The sequence below is a fragment of the Seriola dumerili genome, unplaced genomic scaffold, assembly GCF_002260705.1.
Source record: "Seriola dumerili isolate Sdu_G_001 unplaced genomic scaffold, Sdu_1.0 BDQW01000449.1, whole genome shotgun sequence".
Lineage (NCBI taxonomy): Eukaryota > Metazoa > Chordata > Actinopteri > Carangiformes > Carangidae > Seriola > Seriola dumerili.
In genome coordinates this window covers 7,882,956-7,905,957 of record NW_019174704.1, presented here as the reverse complement: position 1 = coordinate 7,905,957, position 23,002 = coordinate 7,882,956, and the positions used below count along the sequence as shown (strand labels likewise).

Sequence of the window (23,002 nt, the reverse complement as noted above, 5' to 3'; positions counted from 1 at the left end):
TCCAAAAAGCTCCAAAAAGCTCCAAAAAGCTGTTTGACAACTGGCAAAAGACATCAGAAGAAGAAGAATGGTGTTTTCTGGCAGCATATGTGTTCGACATGGCTAGTGCAGGCTATTCAAACAACGCAGTGCTGGTATCTGACGGGTAGGCCAAGAGAATCAGGTACTGTGGCTGGCAGTGGCAACTCTGGACGAGTCTGGGTTTTTTTTCTATTAAAAATAGAATGAAAGAGCCAAAAGTAGGAAAAGATTATCAGATTATTTGAGATTAGACAATAGTATCTGGTGATAAATATTGAAGGCCCCATAAGGCTTTGCAGCCCCAGGGAGGCTGCCCTTCCTTTGGAGGGAAAAATGAGAGCTCATAGTCATTACGTTTTTGTGCCACTGATGTTTCAAGCTGTGGTATCATACATGGGTTGTAGGCTTCTTCATGTTTAAACTTATAATATCTACCAGGGTGAGTAGACTGTTTTCAGACTGAATCCTGAACACACGTCACTTTAGGGAAGCCTCGGCCAACCTCAAAAACTGCTTAAGACAAGCATGAGGTCTGAATACCACATGCTGTTTTGATAGTAAATCCTTTCTGCATGCACTTATCTCCACTCAGGATGACATTCCTGGAAACACACTGCCCACTTCAGATTTTAGGACCCTCTGCTCCTCTGACACACAGGCTGTGTATTATAGGGCAGATATATTTTTTCATCTCCTGCATCCTCCTGCACATCTTATGTTTATATAGAACCTCTTTACAGAGAAGCACTTTCTGACACCCTGTGCTGTCTGACTTAGTGGCACACTGAACATACTCATAAGAGACCAGTAGTGTCTGTGAAATATGCAGTACCTAATTAACAATAATTTCACTGGCTCTCCCCCTCGGCACAAATCAGACCAGGCCACTGCAATCTCGTCCTGTCGCTGTGAGGGTAATTTTCTGAACAATTCTAAATACCAGGCTGTAGACTTTCCTCCACTGTTTGCAGTGATTTATGACCAACCCCTGCTATGTTTTCACTTTCTGCATGAGCTGTTATTTGGCTGTTTTTACTTGTGAAATTCATGATGGATATGTCAGCAGAATTTCAGAGCCCATAAAACAACTGGCTCAGAAAGTTGGAAAGAGCTGTAGTGGAATAAATACAAAACAGCAACTTGACTCTGCTGCTTGACACCATTTCATATTGGACTGAAGATTTTTATATTGACAACACCAGTGAATTAGCTCAGATAAATATTTAGAAGGTGTGTATTCTGCAGAAAAAAAGAATACTGCAACATTTGCAAGAACCGTAAAATCAGCGCACTACATCACATAAGGAGGATGGGCTGAGCAAGGTCAACTGCAAGAATAGATAAGATGGATTCTTCTGCCAGTGTTGACACCAGTTTTGATAAAAAAAATATGTCTTCATAAGCATTTAATGAACCACAATCATTTAATTTTTATTCTGTTAGTTGTATGAAATACTGAGAACAGGCACGACCCAGAAGACTGAACAGGTGTCTTGGTGTGTGTCATGATGAATTTCGAAAAAATTTGTAGCAGTGACTTGCCACACATGTTTCATGTTACCTTCAGGCTGAATTTGTGCTGCTCTGAGTACTTGTCATTGTGTTATGGAAAATAAATACTGAAAAAGAAAATGTTTTCAAGGTGCTGAAGGCGAGGCTTCAGCAAATGCAACAAAAAGACAGAAAACTGCACTCTTCGACATGTCTGTTCAAATCCAACAATAGTGAATGTGTGGGCTTTGTGGGCTTTGTATAAACCTCCTGGCATGTTGGGAATAAACATCTCATCATTCAGAGTGGATATTAATGGGTTTTTTACTATTGTTTTCACATTGACTCACAGCAAAATTACCCTTTGGAGTAAAGCTTGCTTCTGTGAAGTATCTCACGGTGAATAGGAACATGTCCTGGACTGTTGCCATCAGAAGCTCCTGCAACACTGAATAAGCCAAGAGATAAACCATGTGGGAGGAGAGCTGAGAAAGCTTTGCAGGAAAAGCTTTTGTCTTATGTTGTATGTGTTCATCTTGAAAGACACCCACACTGATGAGAGAAAGTATTGTTAAAGCCTCAGAAGTCCTGTCCTATCAGGTTGCTATTAAAGTGTCAACATCTGAAACATAACAGACTGAGAACTCTGAAAACCATAGACTGTTGTCATTTTATATTTTCTGCAGACTGAAAAATGGCACTGTAGTATCTGAAAACAGAAGTAGCGTGATGCTCAAAAATGTTCAAAAAGTGGTCATATTGTTGATGCAATTACTTTTATTTTGTGTTTTCATTTACTTGTAGACTTGTTGGAGACAGAGGAGGGTCCAAAAGTCTGAGGAAAAAGCGGGAAAGTGGTGGCAGACTTTTAGACCGGGTAGGGTACAGTATGAATGTAATTAGTAGGAGACAGGTATGGGAAATGTACACCACATACATTTGACATTTATTTGGTTCATAAATTCTTAATCTGAAAATGTTGAATAGTGGCTCTGACTGTCAGTGGCTCTCCTCCTGCTCTGTTTCCCCCAGACTCCTGTGTTTCTTTCTGGTTTTATTGATGCACATTTCTGGTGCCAGACACAACGTCCCCCTCCTCCTCGTATGAAGGAGCTTCATGCTCGTTATTCTGCTTTCACATGTTCCACTCTGCAACTGCTGCTGAACAAAAATACACCTCGAACACTGACTGAAGTTAATAAGATGCCTTTTATGGATGGAGTACACCCACCATAGTAACTCACACAGAGTGTGAACACGATGACAATATTGTTTCACAAACACTTGTGTTACATTTAAAAGGATATGCTGGCCTCATGTATTATTATTAGACAACTGTGGCTTTGGTGAATTTCCTCTAATCCAGCTCTGTAGTTGTCCGGCCAATAATTATAGTATTTGTTGTTCACACTGCCTTAATCCACCTGTGTTTACATTTAACTGACACTGTAGCAGCTGAGTGACATTTCACTCTTCATGTTCTTGATTCTTGCACATGTAATTTGGGGACAACTTAGCTCAGTTTGGGGAAATATGGTGTTAATCAGAATTATCATGTGGAACCATTTTAATAATTCGGCTAGTGATATAACTTCAGAGTCAGCACAACAACTGTTCCTCTGGGTGATCAGTCCACAGCATCTGTAATAAAACAAGAAAGTTCACATACATGACACATAAGTAATTGATAGTAAGTCATAGAAAAACAGGCAATGACTTTTCAGTAGAGTGCAGTAATAAATGTTTAAGTACAAAGACTGACACAACACAAGTTTAAGTTCCTAAATAACTGTATTTACAATGACTAACAATCTGTCCTCCTGATGTTCAGCTGATTTTAAGGAGGCCAAACACCAGATAGTGATGGAAATATTAAAATATGAGTTTAACAAACATTCAATTCAATTCAATTCAATTCAATTTCCTTTGTATAGTGCCAAATCATAACAAACATCTCAAGGCACTTCACAAGATAAGTCAAGTCCTTACAATATTATGGAGAAAAGCCAACAGTTCCCACAATGAGCAAGCACTTGTCAGTACAAGCACTTTTTTACAACAGTTTTAGACTGTTCCTGGTCCATGGTGTCTATCTGGTTGCTCCACCGTGCTTTGTATCATTAATCCCTCCCACCAGATGTTGCCGTTTTTCGAAATTATTGGAAGGTTCACATTTTCAGATCATAGAGTCATAGTCACTTGAGGCTTGTCTCGTCTCATAATGGTTGTTTCCTCACTGCTTTGCAGATATAAAACTATGTCACCTCTGAAGTGTAACCAATGAGTGCCCATTGTGTGTACCTACTATAAACTCAGATGCAACTCTTACATGCCTGTTTATAATAAAATAAGACTTTGCAATTCAACAGGTTGTTTGCAGTTCCTCACATGATCAAGCCTCTATATGTGGTTAAATTTTTTTTTTTAAAGCACAGGCTGTCAGTCACAGTCTAAATTTTAAAAGTTACAGAACGATAATAAAAGTCACCCTCTGTATTTTTAGACTTTACCAATTCTTATACATATTATACACAGATAAAACACATATATAAAAAACACATGAATAAAAACATATTTATTTAATGTTTTTGTTGTGAAAACGCCCATAAATGTACAACATATCTGTCAATTTACAAACATATCTGTGTAAAATTACAGAACCAATACTTATTTTACTGATAATTCTTACTGTTACAATTAATTATATCTAATTTTAGAAATGTATTTACAATATTAAACTTGAATTTAACACTGTATGTGCATGTGCACTGCATGTATTACAGATAGATAGAAATAAAAAATTAAATTAAGAAAAATGAATATTTGTGAAATTATGATTAATTTGTGAAAGTACTTAAACAATCTTTTTATGTGAAAACAACTACATTTTATTTTCAAAAAACAGAAAATTGTATGGCCATTCATAATATAGGTTTTTGATGTTATTTTACATTAGGCATGTAAATCCAGTCTATTTTTGTAATTTTATTAATATTTTAAATTTTAAAAATTCACAAAAAAACAGGAAAGATTACATAATTTATTTATCATTTACTGTGTATTAACAATGGATCAAATGTGTACCACCTCTGTGCTTCTGAGGAGTCTCTAATAAACATTGTTTTCACGACCCACCTACATCCAAGTTGCAAAGAGCAGCTTTATTTTTTCTAAGATGAGGACATCAGTCATAGAAAATAGATTTTAATGAAATAATAATAGAAGTCCCATATAGAGAAGAGAGAACTTGGTTGCATTTGTTCATTCATAAGCAGTCTGAACACTGAACCATTCACACTGGAGTCAACATGCACCACCTCAGTCTGCACTTCTGCTCCTCAGCTGATGTCACTGGCGTGAGGAGGAAGTTTAGTGTTTCCAAAGATGCACGGCAGACTTTCCCACCATGAGCCTGGAGCCTCTGAGCCCTTTTTATGAATGAGGCTCTGCTGGAGAAGCAGCCTGGACACTGCTACAGGCTCCCACTCAACACACTTTGTAAAAGACTTGACTTTTTTCTACTTGACTTTTTCGTCTCAAGCCAACCTGACACCTGAATGTAATTATTCTATTGAAGACAGATAACTAGATAACACTAATCACTGAGGCTTAATGCACAGAAGTTAATACAGTGACTGTGGGCTGCTTGCAAGCATTATTTTGCTGCTGAATGCTGATGTCTGATATTTAGAGAAATTACTATGCAGATTCCATTCGTATTATATTCCTCAGCCCCTCACCGCATCACCTGTTGACAGGACTTTTTTCATAATTTTAAAAAGTGATGACTTCACTGTGACAGTTGGTTATTAACGTAGAAATCACTTACCTGCCAAGAATCATGTCAAAACACATTTTGGATGGAGATGTATTCATCTTGAAAACAGATGGCATCTTCTCAACACAATGCTCTCTGTTGGGAAGGAAAATCATATCTTTACTCATCCGACTCCCTGTTGTCATGGCAAAGAATTTCTTACTTTCTTCTGCTTCACTATATTCAAATGTTGCTGATAAAAAATATTGTGGCTGTAGCGTACATACCTGGCCTGGCATCAGTCACAAGCCATGAAAGAAGTTCATTGTAAGGACACACACACACCAAACACACCATGCTTTTAGCATGCAGCTTTTAGCATAGAGAGACACACAACAAGACCAAGGGGTCAAAGGGTCAGCTCCAGAGGATCAACCAATGGACACCAGGCAACTGGAGAACATAGGCAAAATCTCCAGTTTGTAACAATAAGACTCTGTCTAATGATATTTGATTGTTTCTTATATAGGACAAGTAACACCAAAAGGACTGATTATTACTAAGCTGTGAATCCTGCCCTTTCTGTGCCATGCATGAACACACATGCTCCAAGTGACATTTTTTTTGTCTACGCACGCAATCTTTTATTTTTATAAGCCAAGTCAAGACCAACTGAACCAAAACAACAGAAGTGCCTCAAAGTAATTCTGTAACTTTTAATTATTATCAGGTTTTCCTTTTTGAAGATTTTTCACAGTTTGGAGTCATCTGGTCAACGTCAGTCTCCTCTAAAGTTATCCAGCCAAAATGAAGTGCATTAGAGTTTATTTCACATAAACCTGTAAGAGACGCCGGCAGATAACAGATCTGCCCAGGACCACCTGCAGAGAAGCCGAGCAGAAATCAAGAGTGCCTGAGACAGAAAGTCTCCTGGCAAACTCCACCAGAGCTGAACCGCTGAGACACCGGCAGAATCCGTCATCGTGATAACGGGACACGGCCTCCAGGAGAATCCACCTAGATCCTGCGTCTCCGGGGTAACCACGGCAACCACAGCCACCTGGGTTCCAGCCAAGGGTCTCCAGCTACAGCGCAACTCACAGTAGGCCGGTCTTAACACTGCTCATATTTAATCATCAAACCTAATTCGTAGATGTAGTATCATTAGCTGTATAGCCACAGTGTTGACCATAACATATTCTATCCCACCATTGCCAACTCATCACACTGCTCATTTCATTATTATTTTCATCTTTATGATTATTACACATTGCATTTACTCTGTGGATAGTAGTTTAGTTAATAAACTTATTTATTTACATCCAGTTGTTGGCTTCTGAAATGAGATTGATAAATTTATCAATGAAGTAATTCATTGTTGTCCTCCCAGCAGACTGGTGCCCCATTTCAACGAGAACAAATTCTAAATTGTGGTGTTCACGCTACATGGTTGTGACAGTGTTGTTTTTATTTAGGGAGAAGCATCAAAACAAGTTTGTTTAGAGGCTTGTGTGAAAAGCAACACGAGTCCATCAAAAGAAGAACAAATACAAGCTACACTTAATTTGCTGTTTTTTACTCTTTTGTAAATGTTATTCTGTCGTGTTTCTTTATCACCATGAATAAGAAAATAGATTCAAAAAGATCCTCATAAATGACCTTGAAACACTTTACATGACTACTTCTGTACCCACATCAATGCAGAACCTTGAAAACCTTTCACTGCAGTGGGATTTTATCTCAGCATTCCCTTTCTTAATGTTAATACCCTCTACCCATGCACAAACAGAAATGTGATAAAGATGTAGTGTAGCTGTGGCATGCAGCTGTCAGATTTATGGTTTGAAACCTCGCCACACACACACAAAGCAAAAACATCAAACACAATGAGGTTGGGGCTTTGCATTCTCCTATCAAACATTTACCACCTATAATCTTTTTTTTCTGAAGTTTTCCAAACAGCACATCAGAATAAAAATGAAGCAGGATCAAGTAAATCTCCTGACTATTTTAGTGGAGACCTAATCTTCTAATGCAGATCAAATGGTAAAGGCAACCTCAGACCTCATCAGCAGCGTCTGGAGAACTGGAGCTGCCCAAGAGATTTGCAATTGCCCAAGAGGACAGCTAAATTGGATACTTATGAGCTAATGAGATTATCATGGATTCTGGGAGACAAATCATGAAGAAAAACTTCAGCCTAATTTCTGAGTCAGGGTGGCTGGAGTGGGATGGATCTTTAACAAGGTCAGAGGATTGTAAGGAGAGGACTTGAGGACACATGGATTTCTATGAAGAAGTACTGAAGTTATTATTATTTTCACAAAGAACAAAAAGTCAGCAGACAGCAGATGATTCTATATCTTGCATTTTGTCTGTCACTTTTTTTGGTTCTATCTTCACTGAGTGATTTTTGTGGCCCCTCCATTATCCAAAAACGCTTGAGCTGTGAATCTCAGTTACTTCTTTTATCTTGATCACTTACTCCCACTTTAAATACAGGTGGGAACCAAGAGTAACTCATGATACCATCACGATACGTTGCGATCCAGTTAGCATAGCAGCTAGCTGTGTCCACCCCTGCCTGCTACCCCTGTGAGGAATGGAGACCAAAACTCATTACACCAGAGCTAACGGAGACTCCAGGGCCCCCGACCTCCAACTGCCACGGACTGTAACAGAGCAAGCCGGGAGGAAAGAGACATTGCTGCAGAGAGTTTAGCTGTTGCACCTCTCCATGTCCGCAAGCACATGACATTTTCAAAAAACTGAAAATAAATCTCCCGCTGTCGCAAACCAGGCCGAAGGAGCAGCTTATGAAAAGCCAAAACAAAAAAATAATAACAAACAAAATGTCTATGAGCGGTGCGGTGCGGTACCGACTGTCACCCTCCCCTGAAAAGCTATGGCTTTTCCTGAAGACGCGGGATCTAGGTGGATTCCCCTGGGAGACTTTCTGTCTCTGGCACTCTTGATTTCTGGTAGGCTTCTCTGCAGGCAATTGAGGACAGATGTGTTATCTGCCGGTGAATCTTGCAGGTTGATGCGAAATAAAATCTAAAGCACTTAACTTTGGCGGGAAACTTCAGAGGAGACTGGCATTGACCAGATGACTCTAAAACTGCCAAAAATCTTCAAAAAGGAACACGTGATAATAACAAAAAAGTTCAAATATGTATAACGCTGAGGCACTTTTGTTGTTTAGGTTCAGTTGGTCTTGACTTGGCTTATAAAAATAAAAGATTGCGCATGTAGACAAAAAGGATGTTATTTGGAGCACGTGGCAAAGAAAGGATAAAGACCGCAGTCAAAACAATCAAGTGCGAAAATGGCTGAGAGCCATGGCTAAAAGCCAAGAGTTTGTAACTAAGAGCTAAGAGTATTCATAGCTACCAAGCTAACAGAGGCGGGCTTTGAGTAAAGTGTGAATTGATCACAACTGTTTTATCCCCTGGGGGCTGGTGTGCATTTCAGGGGCATCACCCGTCTTCTCCTGTGTTTCAACTTGGAGAAAAGAGTAATTTTCCACGGAACTTTTGAATAGTTTTATTCACAAGTTTACCTATAGTCACCTTTGACCAGATCCGCACCAAAATGTTATGGGTTTCTCTGGAATATGTCCCATCACGCAGGCTGAAAACAGAAGCTCCTTGGATGAGGTAATAAACGCACTGACAACTTCTCCATTATCATACATTCAGGTTGTTGTTGTTGTTCTTCTTCTTCTTCTTCTGTTTGATGTTTTTTTATATACATGTGCCTAATACTGTACATGGGTGGGGAGTGTTACATTAACAGTGAAATATATTGATAAATAAGCTGCAGATGATGTCTTCACTGTACTTTATTCTGTTCCTCTTTAAATGGGACAAAGCCATGAATGCTGCAGTAGAAGCTCAGGTGTTATGTTCTCTTTTTTTTCTGATTTAATGATATTTTTTTTAGTAACCACCAGGGATAGATTCCGCTTTGGATCCAGTTCCAAGTTGCTTAAATACCTGATTAATGAAGCTCTGCAGCCAACGAGTCCCTCATTAATTAAATCCTCTGCCTCTCTCTCTGAGACTACAGGCAGCAGCAAAGAATGAAAAGACTGAGGACATGTACAAATGCGCAAGAGCACAAAGTACATTTGCGATGGGAGGGATGACGAGGTGGGCCCAGGTCAGTGAATACATACAGAACATGGCGCTGGGAACAGTTATCAGTTTCAAATAATCTGCATGATATAAACGTTATGGCAATAATTTAAAATTATTAGGCTTCTCTGCACAAGTCCCACATGACAATGTGCTTCACTGTGAGGCAGACAGCACCTGCAGAAAAGCAAACACAACAGAGATGCACCATAGACAACAATAATGACTATTTATCAAAACAATAAAAAGTACAATATTTACAACATGTGGTGTAGTAATCAGTACAGTCGGGGGATGCAGGATATTGGTGGTGGTTCTGTTTTCACCCTGTTTGTTTGTTTGGTTGTGTGTTTGTCAGCAGGATTGCACAACAAATACTGAACTGGTGTGTGCCAGGTTTGGTGAAGAGATGGGACCTGGTCCAGAGAAGAACCCATAACATTTTAGTAAAGATTCAATTTCTCAGGAAATAAAGTTTGGATCTTGATGTAAAAAAATCTGATATATTAATGATGATATTATTAGCATATTAATGATGCTAATATCAATTAATTTGTTCAGTTTGGTGCAGATTCAATAATACAAATCTAACAGACGTGTGTGGATTGTTTGTGTAGGTCTGTGCTCATACATATATGCATATGACCAAGAGAGAATGAATGGACCAAAACAAAGTCCAAAACGGCAGTGCTTCACCCTTTTACCTTATACTTTACCGGAACTCAAACTAATAGTCTTCTTCATGTGGTCTTCGGAAGATAAGTGTTAAAACTTAAAGTGTCCTGTGCAACACAGGCTGAAACTTAGTTCCTACGTCTTGCACATTCAATACAAATTAAAGAAAATATATCATATAATCACAAATAAATCACATAAATAACATGTGTAAACAAATATAGTGTATATCAAATGACAAAAAATATTTTTATGGCAGTTAAAGTGGGAGTGGCACATTTTTTATGTTGGAGGGAAACAGAGACCAACATGAAGGCAACATCTAGCCGATAACTACTATGACGGTTACCACTTAAGAAAGTAAAGAGTAACGAGGAAATCAACAGAAAAGAGAGAAGAGTGTGTTGCAACAGTCATGGAGCTGGCGACCCAAGCAGCATCTGTATCGAGTATCCAGGTGAGTTAGCCATTAGATAATTAGCCACAGAAGCTACGGAGTTGCCGGCCCCTTCCAAACAGTGACTATATTGAGCACTCAGTAGTTGATATCTAATTAGCAAATTAGCACTCTGGTTATTGTTTATTTTGAGGATTGTTAGGGTTTATATTTTAAAAAAAAATGAGGGGAAAAAAAACAGTCAGTATGATATGAGAAAAAATGTTGAGTTAATGGTTGGTTATTAATCATTCAGATGCAGGTAAACAGCAATAATACAATAATACATAATAATAATACAATAGAGTCAAACACAAAAAAGCAAGAAATAAGTTGTTGGTGTGACTTATATGAAGGAGGTTTAGTAATGTCACAAGTTACGTCACTGCTTCATTATATGCCAGTCTCCTCATAAAACCCAGTTACAAGATACAAATAGAATTACACACCAGATGGGTAACACTGGGAACAAACTTTTTCCATGCACCAGTTCTTTAGACTTTGATGGATGTTCAGTGGGTGTCGTCTTTGCAGGTAGTGAGAATGAAACTCAGCAGGCTTGTCTGTTTGACCAGCGGTGGCTTTAAGTTTTCTACAGAGAGGTGAAAACTGAGGTAAAGCAGCTTGTCTACCCACCCCTGCTGCAGGTAATAAGGTGGGACCACAACAATATGAAATAATAAATATTAACAACAACATGTTGATCAGTAGTTACTGAAGGACAGAAAGGTGGTTTTTGATTTATTGATGGTTGAATATTCTGTTTGCTCATGATGACCACAGCTGGAGGCCAAGCCTTCTATTTGTGCACCTCTACAGGACTAATGACACAGAGTATGTGCCCTGAACTTAGGAGTGAAGCTGCAGGAAATCCCACACTGAAACTTTAATGACTGTAAGTGACAGTTGGCTGTCAGTCAGTGAACGCTATTCATGTTCATATTGTTATAAGCTGCTTTCAGACAGATGGTTTGAAGCAGACGCTGCCAAGGAGACAAGTGCCTCAGATCAGTCTTCACAGCATTAGCTATTTCTCTGCTACCTGATTTTCATGTCAATAGTCAGAATGTTTTTTAGCTGAGATCTAAATGCACTTTTCACCAGGCTCTATTTTCCTGCCAGCGTCTTTCTGGAGAGGGAAATGGTTTTCATAGTGTGAGAGCTGAGAGTGTTCAGACATTTGACATAGAGAAATTATGTTAGATGACCCTCTCATATGACTTGAGTCACTGATTTGAAACACATCTTTGTTCCTAAGTCACCCTGATCTTTGCTTGTGCATGAATAGTGTATCAGTAAAGCTCATTGTTGCGTTGACCTGAAGCTGAGTGAAGGCCATCTTCACGTCACTGGGTCACCTGTCTCTTTTCTTCTGCTTCTCTAAAGCTGATACATATTAAGATCCAAATCGTATCAGGTGTGTGGGTGGTGTGTGAAGACACAGAACAACTATTTTAACTCAGCTTGTATAAATTTCTGGTGTTCTGTCTCGATACCTGAAGGACTGTGATTTGACTTCATTCTGCCAAACAATTTGCATTTCAATCCCTGAATCTGGGTTTTCTTATAGATGAAAAGAGGAAATAATGAATAAGAAGCAAAAAGATTGAATATTAATTTCTGACCTAGACTAAATTACATCTGATCTGTTTCATTCACTGCCAAGTTAGGACGAACAAACGATGAGGGTTGTGTGCTAGTGTTGGTGAATATTTAACATCAGACAGGTCAAAGACCACATTCACATAATTGAATCAAAAGTCAGTGTACAGACAAGTGTTTTCTTTGAGCTTCTACTTGAATAGGATCTTTACTTCATGTTCAGTCATAAGATGGAGTCTTATGTGAAACCAACTCAGCTGCTGTCAACTGAGTAAATCATTTTTGCATTATCAGTAAAAGAGCCATAGCTCTAGACTGGACTGGGACTAGGGCTGTCACTTTTTCAAAATATCAAGATCGAACAATTTCACAAAGACCCGCAATTCGTTTGAATTAATTCAAATGCGCCCCTCGCCCCCATGCACTCACGTCCGCTCCCCCAAAACACATCATTCTTTTTGTTACTTTATTACCATTCATCCACAATGAAATGTTAAATTTTTAACAGCTGTATTAACTCATTTTCTTTATGCCTATCATTTCTACCTTGCTCTCAATGAAACAATGTTTTTTAAAAAATGTGCCACAATTTTTATTCACTGAAACTCAGTCTCAAAGTATGATAGAACCAAGCAGCGACCTTCCAAGCTGTAAAATGAAGCCAACACAGAAGTACCAAAAACTGCACTAATGGCCACTCAATCACCATCGACTCCCATGTTAAAATGCCCAATTTTACAGCAGAAACAATCATATATAACTCACGCGTTTGAATTTTATTAAGACTTAAAGTTCTGCATAATTGAGGGCGTGATGCTTTGAGTGACAGTTGGTTGAGCGTATGCTTGTCACAATCCGGTATGTACCGAAGTCTCGGCTCCACACGCGCCCCTCCTGTTTGCCCATTTTTGGATTTGGCGGAGTCACGTACTGGCAAGATAGCGACGACGGACCAGCCCACTCTGAGCTTCAAAACCGCTCTTCAAAAACCTATGGGTGACATCACAGAGGCTATGTCCATCTTTATTTAGTCTATGCATAGAACACAACGTACGACAGACAACAGGAGGGAGCTCCTGTTGTAGCAAGGTAAAACATGGAACTGATAGTCAAGCCAAACGGTCCAACCTAATTTAAAACCAGAAACACAAATCTATCAACATCTATCGCCTCTTGAGGTAGAAAGTGGTATTGTGAGATGGGATGGGCTGGAGCTAGCGGGTTAGCATGTTAACTTTCGTAGATATCTTTGTAACACAACACATACGACAAAACTGTCATTTTTCAATTTTCATCATAATAACTCACTGTGGCCTTTATCTTCTCTACTAAAAGGATCCATATCTCTTGCATTTATCAACAGTAGCAGCCTAGTAGTCCTCTTTGTCTTTGTAAATCTCGTTGTGTCCAGTCACTTTGACACTACCCAGAGCAGTGGCATAAATCAAGCTGATATGTCAAGCTCTGTGTTGAGCCAACTGCCTATCCACTCTGCTTTACGGCCAAGCTCAACTGATGGATTTAGACTGAAACCTTGAGGCAGCCACCGGCTCTGAGACTGCCTGACAGGTGAGGGCAGATAGGAAATTGTATTTTACCAGACATTTTTTTACACTTGATAGTCTGTGTTGTGAGGGAGGAAAACTATCACTGACCCTGCTGGAGGGTCTGTGTTAAGAAAAGATCATTCACCAACAATTTAAGTGTTAAAACAAGTTGGTTCATATTTCTAAAGAATTGTTGGCGTTGGTATGTTTGTGAGAATTTTAATGCAAAGAAAGAAAAAAATGCTGTTTTTTTATTTTCTTTTTTCCAACAACAACAGGTGTGTAATACAGTCAGTATGAAATGAATGAGAAAGTGTTTCCTGGGTTGGTCTTGAGTATTTTATTGGCATGAGTGGTTAGTAGAGTTTCTGCAATTATGAAGAAACAACATTTTTCAGGATTGCTCCTGTATATAATGCCCCCCATGCCTTCCCAGAAGAACACTTTAAACAACACAGCAAAATAAATAAACCATTTCTTACAAAAATAATAAACAAAAACACTGGCACATAAAATAAATTAATACAATGCATAAACCCACATACTGTGCAACATTATGTCCAAAGTCACAATGTGCTATACAATGGATAACAACATGGATGCTATATTGTGGCTACACAGCGGCCCAGCAACTCGAAACTTCGACAACTTTATCTCATTACTACAGAATTTATGCATTAAAACCCTTTAACACCGAGTGTGTCGTCGATGACACATTTGCGCAGGCGTACTTTGGATTACCCTAACTCTGTCACGGTTTGAGCAATCGGAAAAATTCCAACGGTTTCTGAAAGCTAAGACCTTACGCTTTATAGGCATATAGGTCTCATTACTGTAATTTCACTCCCGCCTCTAGGGCTTATATATAAGCCCGGGAAAGTGCCCTTTCTTTACCGGTGAATACAGAGACAGCAGAGTGGAGAAACACAGCTAAGTTTTGATTGAAAATGTTAGCAAGACGGTCCTCCCATTTAACAAAACCTCCGCGGAGGTTCACAGCTGGGTTTGAGGACGAAGGAGCAACCGAAGGAGCAACTTCTGGCGAAAAAAGGTAACGTTAGACGAGTTGAATTTCCAAGTTGAATTTCTGAATGAATGAAGCTCTCTCTAACTTTTCTCTATCTAGTTTTTACTTTCTTTACGTTATTGTATGTGTAAATCGACGCTTGTATTGCATGGTGACTTTTTTAGAACAGTGTACCGAGTCTGTAAGTTTGTAGTATGTGTGTATTTGTACTTTTTATGGATAAATGTGCGCTTCATACACCAGAAATATGGCGCATGCATTGTTTGTTTGGTGACTTTTTAGAATAGTGCAACGTTACATTACAAAGTCTTGTTTGTGTAACAAATTATTCTGTGTGTGTTATTATATGCACGTGTCCACCACATTTTTATGTTTTGATGAGCTATTAGATAATTGAATTTCTCTTCGGGGATGAAAAAAGTTCTATCTATCTATCTATCTATCAATCAGAGGTCACATTCAGGGCCGTAGAGGGAGAAGCGGTGGGGATGCTGGAGGCTCCGGTGATGGTGTGAGAGACCGTAGCCGCTCACCACATCATCAAAGGTGGAAGACTGAGGCAGAGCCTGATGATGGAGTCCCTCAACCACCGAGGTTCAACCCCAAACGCACCCCAGGTGTCCAACCCCCTCTCAATATGGGAAACCCACCACCAGGTGAAATCTTTTCCCACTTTTTTGATGCTGCAGTTTTCAAACTCCTCTGCGAAAACACCAACAAGAATGCAGCCAAAAACCTGGAGAAAGGGACAAAGTTCATCTGGACTGAAATAACTCCAGATGAAATGAAGAAATTCATTGGCATGTTGCTGTACATGGCAGTTTTGAAACTGCCGAAGATTAGTGACTTTTGGCGTCAGCAAACAATTTTCCATGTTCCATTCCCCGCCACCGTCATGTCCCGAGACCGGTTCATGGCCATCTTGTCTAATCTTCATTTGAGTGACCCAGAGAAAAATGAGGAAAATGACAAGAAAAAGGGCACAGAGGATTATGACCACCTCCACCGAGTCAGACCTCTCATGGAGTTGATTTGCGTGAATTGCAAGGCCATCTACCACCCAAGACAGCACCTTGCAGTCGATGAGAGGATGGTTGGGACCAAGGCCAGGCTCAGCATCAAGCAGTACATGAAGGCCAAGCCAACAAAGTGGGGGCTGAAGTTTTTTGTGCTTGCTGACATGAACGGCCACACCATTGACTTCATGCTCTACACGGGCAAGTCCAAGTGGGCATCAGGGAAGGGGCTCTCATTTGATGTTGTAGCAGGACTGGTCAACAAAGGCTATCTGGGGTCTGGATACAAAATATATATGGACAATTTTTACACCAGTCCCCTCCTCTTCTGACACCTGAGGCAGCAGGGATTCGGAGCTTGTGGGACCTACAGGTAATGTGCAATGGCTGCTCACTGCTCCTAGTGATGTTTATCATATATAGTATGGGTCAAATGCAGAGAATAAATTCAGTGTATACAAGTACTATGAAATGACAAAGTAATCTTCTTCTTATACAGGCAGGGAAGAGTTGGTGTCCCCACCACCCAAGAAAATGCACTCACAAAGAAATCACCACGAGGCAGCATCCGGTGGATCAGGGACAGAGATCTTCTGTTTGTGAAGTGGATGGACGTGAGAGAAGTCTCCCTGTGCTCCACCATCCACCCAGTCTACAGTGGGGACACAGTGGAGCGCTGGTCAAAGACAGGTGATGGGCCACAACAGAAGATCTCTGTCCCCAGACCCACCTCAGCAACAGAGTACAACAAGTACATGGGGGGAGTAGACACATCAGACCAGATGATTGGCACAAACACTGTCCACCGGAAAACGAGGAGATGGCCCACCACTGTTTTCCAACATCTGCTTGACATTGCCGTGACCAACTCATTCGTGATCCACAAGACTCGCTGTGCCAGCCTGCAAGAGAATCCTATGACACGTCAGCGATTCCAGGAGGAGCTTACTGCGCACCTCCTTGGAGTTGATGTGAAAAATGGCCCACAGAAGACCCCAGGTAACAAACATCTGCCTGTCCCCACACAAAATCTAACAGAGCCAGCATGGGGCGACGGCGCTGCAAGCTCTGTAAAAAGAGCACTGCCTGGCAGTGTCAGGAATGTGGTGTGGGCCTGTGTCTGCAGCCAGAGAGGAGCAATTGCCCTGTGTGGGGAAAGCCTATAGTTTTATTTTCATGGCCTGTTATGCACTATAAGTTTGTTGTAAGTTCACAAATTTTATTGTAAATTGTTTTATACTTTTCAAATTTCTAATTTAAGATGGAAAACCTCTTATTCATGTACAGTGTCAGTGGCTTTTTTCTTTACTAAAACTCTAAAATCAAATTCTGTTTTCGTGTTTTTCCTTCATTTAAACTGTTTTTCAGTGTTTTAACTTGCAGTAAATTGAAAATAACTGCCAGATATTGAAAGTCCCAAGTATTCTGGAAAAATGGGCAAAAGCACTTACTCACAGGACATTTGACCTTTTTATAGTCAAAATAAGCAAAAAAATCCAGGTGGACATTTTGAGGCTCAGTTGTTAAAGGGTTAAAAACAACAAAAAAACTCTTACTCAAAATAATCAGTGACATTACATTGCTCTTACATTAACTTTACGTAAGTTAACACCAAATAATCGTGTAAAATGACAGAAAATAGGCACAGAGGGAGATGTGCATACCTTCCCAGGAGAAAGTCCGGTGACAGAGGAAGTACAGCTCGCACGAGTGCAGCAAGTATAACTTTTTCAAAATAAACCTATAATTGCACTTCCTGCTACCAAAGAAAAATCTCCCGTTTATGAAAGTGAGCAACCCTACATAAAATACTACTAACTCTCATACCTATTATTTTATGAACACAATAAAACATTTTTATATGAACATAAAAATACTTAGGAAAATTATCCCAGAAACAGTGTCAAAATAAAAGTCTCAGTAATCTTTACAGGTAAATATAGCGTCCTGTTCATCATATAGCGCAACAACATACACTTATTACACATGTACATGGGAATTGTTACAGTGCAGTTCCTTTCCTGTGGGCTGAGTTTTGGGTTTTATGTACCTATGTGTGGCTCTTCTTTTTGCACAGTGTGTAAGAAAAAAGGAGACAAAAAGAGGGAGGGAAGAAACCAAAGCAGATGCTGCTAATGAAGAAAACAATGAAGCAGGCTAAATGAATAGGGACACAATCTAAGACAACCTTTGATTGCATTCTAAGAAAAGACCGCCATGGTGGCCCCAGGCTTCATCCACACAAATACGTTTTAGTTGTAAAACTTGATAGCAGCTGTTGAGTGTTTTTTCTGTTCCTCGTTCATAGTATTTTGTGAAACTAACCAACTGCAGAGTAGACAATCTGCACATTCTCAGTGTACATGAATGGTCATGTGATATGGGTTTTCAGGTGTGGCAGTTTGGACAGAAATAATTTCTGATATGGAGCTAAAACAATCATCTGGACGGAGATAGTTTTTGTTTTAAAATTAGGTTGTGTGGCCACAACCTAATGACAGCTAGGCCCACAGGCATTATGCCCCTCAGTACGTCTATCTGTCGGTACGTCTGTCTTTCTGTATGTCTGTGGGTCTGTACATCTGTATGTCTGTACGTCTTGTGAACATGATATCTCAGTAACATCTTGAGGGAATTTCTTCATTCATCGATCCATGAGTTCAAATGTTTGTGCCAAACATTTTGACTCAAGGATGAACTGATAAGATTTTGGTGGTCAAAGGTCAAGGTCACGGTGATCTCATAAAAAACCTTTTTACCTGTCAGGTCAACTTTACTGTGACATCATAATGCTCTGTAAAAACACCTGTGGTCATTATTCATCACTGTAACTCAGGAGGGAGAGGTTGTGACCATATTTCCTGTAATTTGATTGGTCAATGGAGGCAAACAACCACGAGGCAGGAATTCTTGTTCTAGTTCCTATCAAATTAAAATAAGCTACATGAGCTTCCTCGGTGGTGACTGATGAGTGATGGCAGATCAGAATGACAGATGGGGTTGAAATCAGGCCTCTGCTCCCACCTCGCAGGACTAAGAACTGACACACTGGCAGTGATGCAGCTCATTTTCATTTTATGATTTTCAGAAGATGTTGTTTATGCTGTGAAAGTCAAGTGAGAGAAAAAAAATGGTTCTTATTTAATTGCCAGTGTATGGAGGCCGAGTCTGTAGATCTCACTAGTTACTTCAGATCCAAGCTAATCTCTGTTTAAATCAGCTCTCCTTACCTATTCAAGTTTTAGTTGATCTCTGTGCTGAAGATAATTTCTTGGATAAGGAGGCATCTTTACAATCTGGTTTTCCTCTTAAGCTATTGCAGACACCCCTCACAGCCAGTGCTTTAGATGGGAAGTTTTTGGCCCCTAACTCTTTAAACTGTAGCTCTGACACTGATTTTTTTTTCTGGTAACCATCGAGAAAAGATTGTGTGTTAAGGTGCAATGTGTAAGATCTGGCCAAATCTGGAATTTTAGCTTAAAATGATCAAAAAATGAACTAACACCACCAATAGTATGTGAAGGAGCCACAGTGATGATGTCATGACCAAGACCATCTATTGTATTTCAGAGATATCTACTGAAATGAACATGCTAACCAACTAGCTGTGTCCTGGACCATATTGTAATACCACACTAGACACACTAGATGCTGTGTGAGTCAGTGTAGCATCTAGTCTGCCCTCAGTCCCACGGAGAAGTAGAGCTTTCTCCTGAGCTTGAAGTTACGCTACAGCTCCTGACTAGAAAAAAAAAAGCTGCCAACGAGCATCATAGAAACGCCGAGATGGCAGAAGGTCCTAGAAAGCCGTCTTCATCTCCATCCCGAAGAACCGCTCCGAGAAGAAACCACATTCAACAGCAAAGAAGCAAAACACGTGTGCATGCTGGTGTGTTTTTCCAGCGCAGAAGACAGCTCCAGGTAAAGATGCCAAGCTCGCAACTTTTCTTTTAGACTGGTGAGTAACATCTAATGTTGGTCTGTAGCGAAAAGTATCATTGGTGCAAATGACAAACCGTACTGATAAACACTTCAAGTGACATAAATGTATGATGTTGACGTTTAAGTGATTTAGTAGAATTTAGCCTGTTCTTGCGACTGTTGTCCAGCTAGATGCGTCAGTAACTTTTTTTTTAACAAGTAAAAAATGGCAAAAAATTCCAATTTACCACTAGATGTTCAATCAGGCTTAAATGAAAATGATAGACAATATAGAAATAACCACAGAATATATGTAGTTACAATCTACATTAAATAACCAATAAATAATAGTGCGGTGCCTCCAAAGAAAATGTGGATCTGTAAACCTGTATTCCCCAGAAAAATGGTACGTTTCTTAACTCTCAAAATATAAACCTTGGGACAAGAAAATATTCAGGACAACAATGTAAAAGGAATAACAAAAAAAAATTATTTACTTGCATCTTGTATTATTGTTTGGTTTTATATTACTTTAAAGTATCTTTCTTTACTGGCATCTTCTTCAATAATTTTGTTAAGTTTCAAACAAATCTCTTTTCTTTCCCTTCACACAAAAAAAACCCCAAAAAACAAACAAAAAAAAAAAACAGAATCAACCCCAGTAGGTGAGCAAAATAAAAGTTTTCAATTCCAGTTAACTTATTCACCTTATAACAAAAATTTTAAAATATTAAGGCCAGTTACAATGGCAACCTTAAAATAAAATCTCCCTCCTCACAGGAAAATTAAACAAATACCATAAATTAATGTGTGTGTGTGTCATTCACTATAGGTGACTCCACTTGTGTGTTAGTATGTTTGTGTGCAGGTATCCTTCAAAATGAATCACCTGGTTGAATATCACCAACACAAATATTAATGTCCAAGGTAATTATCAAACATAACACAAGGATAAAAATCAACAGTAAACAGCTCAACCCTGAGAAATGTTCAAAATATTACCAAGCGCATGGATTTCTAAACGTTGGGGCCCATAAGTTGGTGCACATATGAAGAAAACAAATCCTTAGCGACACATTGCTGGTGCAGTTCAGTGTATCCTCTCCAGTTACTCACGCGACCACGACACAGAGTCCAGAAGGGTCCCGGAGGAGGTAGATGATGCAGCAGGATGATGAGGCGAAGCAGGTAACTGTCCGTGCAGTCACGCAGGTCAAGCGTGCCGAGTCCGTCCTCACAGGCAGTGCTGATTAACGTTAGCAATAACGTCAGCTGCTCCTCTTCTCCTCCGTCCTCGATGAAAACGACGCCCGGTGTTTACAGCTGACTGTCTCTCACATCGGTCCTAGCTGAAACGTCCACGCTTGAAAGTCCAAGACACATGTTTTGCACTTTTTTCAAAGCTAATGAAAACAACAAAAGTGAATAACCTGACTGCACTTTCATTTTAAGACTGGAAAGAACAAGTGACTAGACTGCGACATACACGACTTTCAACTGCTGAATAACACTTGCGCTAGTACTGTAAAGTATTTGAATCTGCAAATATTGTCCACCTCGACGTTAAACTTTGTCTCCTGCTAAGTATCAACACACAGCGCTCTTCCCACGTGTGTCTGCACACCTGTCTGTCTTCTCGCTCTCGTTTTTTTTAACCCCCAAAGTTAGCTCTGATTGGTCAGGATACATCACTCAAAGTAGACTGAAAATGTATTGGCTGAAAAACTAGGAAACTTAAAAATAAAGCAAAGGGCCATGGTAAATGTAGTCTTTTAGTTAAATTTACCTGTATTTTAAAAAAAACATTCCCTTTCCGATCAATTATAACCATTTTTAAAAGGTCCCTACATGTGAATCTATGTTTATCTTTTTGACTGCTGCAGTATTTTACCTTTTTATTGTTATTTTCTGTTAATATGTTTATTAAATACTGCACCAAACACCAAGCCAAATATCTTGGCAATAAACCTTATTTTCTGATTTCCTCATGCACTATAGCCTGACACCCATGTGTCATGCAGTATCCCCTTGCCTTCATATTTTTATATGTAAATAAAAACATACTGTTTGTATTACAAGTATTCATAATTTGTTTCAGTGCTATCAACAACATTTTAACTATCAACAATAAATGCACATATAATAAATTAAGAAACATAGGGAAAACAATATGATTAACTGGAGAGGGGCAAAGAGGTGAAATGTTGCCCCCTATGGAGGTGGATCAAGTAGCACAATCTTACACATTATACCTTTAAAGACAGACTCTAGGAAACTACTGTTAGGTATCAGCTTTGCCTGTCCCTCACTCCCCTGTGTTCATGCTGTTGTTCCCTTCCTTATATTTCTTGTTTGTCCCCAGTTTGCTTTCTCGACTCCTGCTGTAAACTGCTTCTGATCTGTTCATCCAGCAATCCCAGTCCCATCTTGATGCCATCATTCCTAAATTGTACAATAAAGTACTCTGGGTAGTTTATTGTACTGCTTTAGTCTATTGCACTCTCTATAGAGCTCCGTGAAAGAAAGGTGGACAAACCACTGCAGCATAAAGCTGTCAAACTTGTTTCAATCTTTGTGGTAGGTACGGGAATTGAGTGGCCATCAGAAGCTTCATTCTGTTTCAAAAATCCACAAGCCAATGAGAGAATCAATTCCCCTACAAACTGAAAGCAAACATTGTGTTGAGTGTAATGTTGATCTCGATATGTGTATAAAACTTACTCAAGAAGTGCTCTTCAGTTTTGTGAGCATATTCACATGAGAACTCTAGTTTATTTACTAGCAGATTGTGTCATGTTTTAACATAGGGCTGGACCCAAATGCAGCCAACACATGGGAGTGCAAAAATGTTTATTAAACAAAAGAAATTACAAAACTGGTGAACCAACTGAATAGGAAGCAGGGGGTGAACACTGGGGACTAAACACAAAGCCAAAGCACGAGGATGAGAAGGACTTATCTGGTAGACAGGGGATAACAACCACAGACGAACCGACCCAGACAAAGGGGAGCACAGAGACTAAATAGACACAAGGGAGGCAAGCGTGATTGAACACAGGTGAAACACATTAGGGCGGGGCAGACAATCACCAAACAGGCAAACAGGACAAAGACAGGAAGTACAAACATCGAGACAAACAAGGAAACTAACAAAAAAAACAAACAAAATAATAAAACAGGAAGTGACAAAAATCCAAACATAATCTGTTATGGGTCGGATTCCAGAGGACCCTCTGCCCGAGGGAGACAAGGACTTAACTGGTAGACAGGGGATAACAACCGCAGACAAACCGACCTAGACAAAGGGGAGCAAAGAGACTAAATAGACACAAGGGAGGCAGATAGATAGATAGATAGATAGATAGATAGA

The 23,002-nt window shown here is 39.6% G+C and overlaps 1 protein-coding gene across 1 annotated transcript in view; it reads left to right on the top strand.

Moving 5' to 3' along the window:
* Window positions 1–15,590: 15,590 nt before the first annotated feature.
* LOC111234563 (kin of IRRE-like protein 3) overlaps window positions 15,591–23,002 on the top strand; it is a 51,716-nt gene continuing 44,304 nt past the window's right edge. The window contains exons 1-2 of the mRNA XM_022762712.1: window positions 15,591–15,988; window positions 16,211–16,710. Of these exons, the coding sequence (XP_022618433.1) occupies window positions 15,591–15,988; window positions 16,211–16,710 (898 nt within the window). The remainder of the gene's footprint in view (window positions 15,989–16,210; window positions 16,711–23,002) is intronic.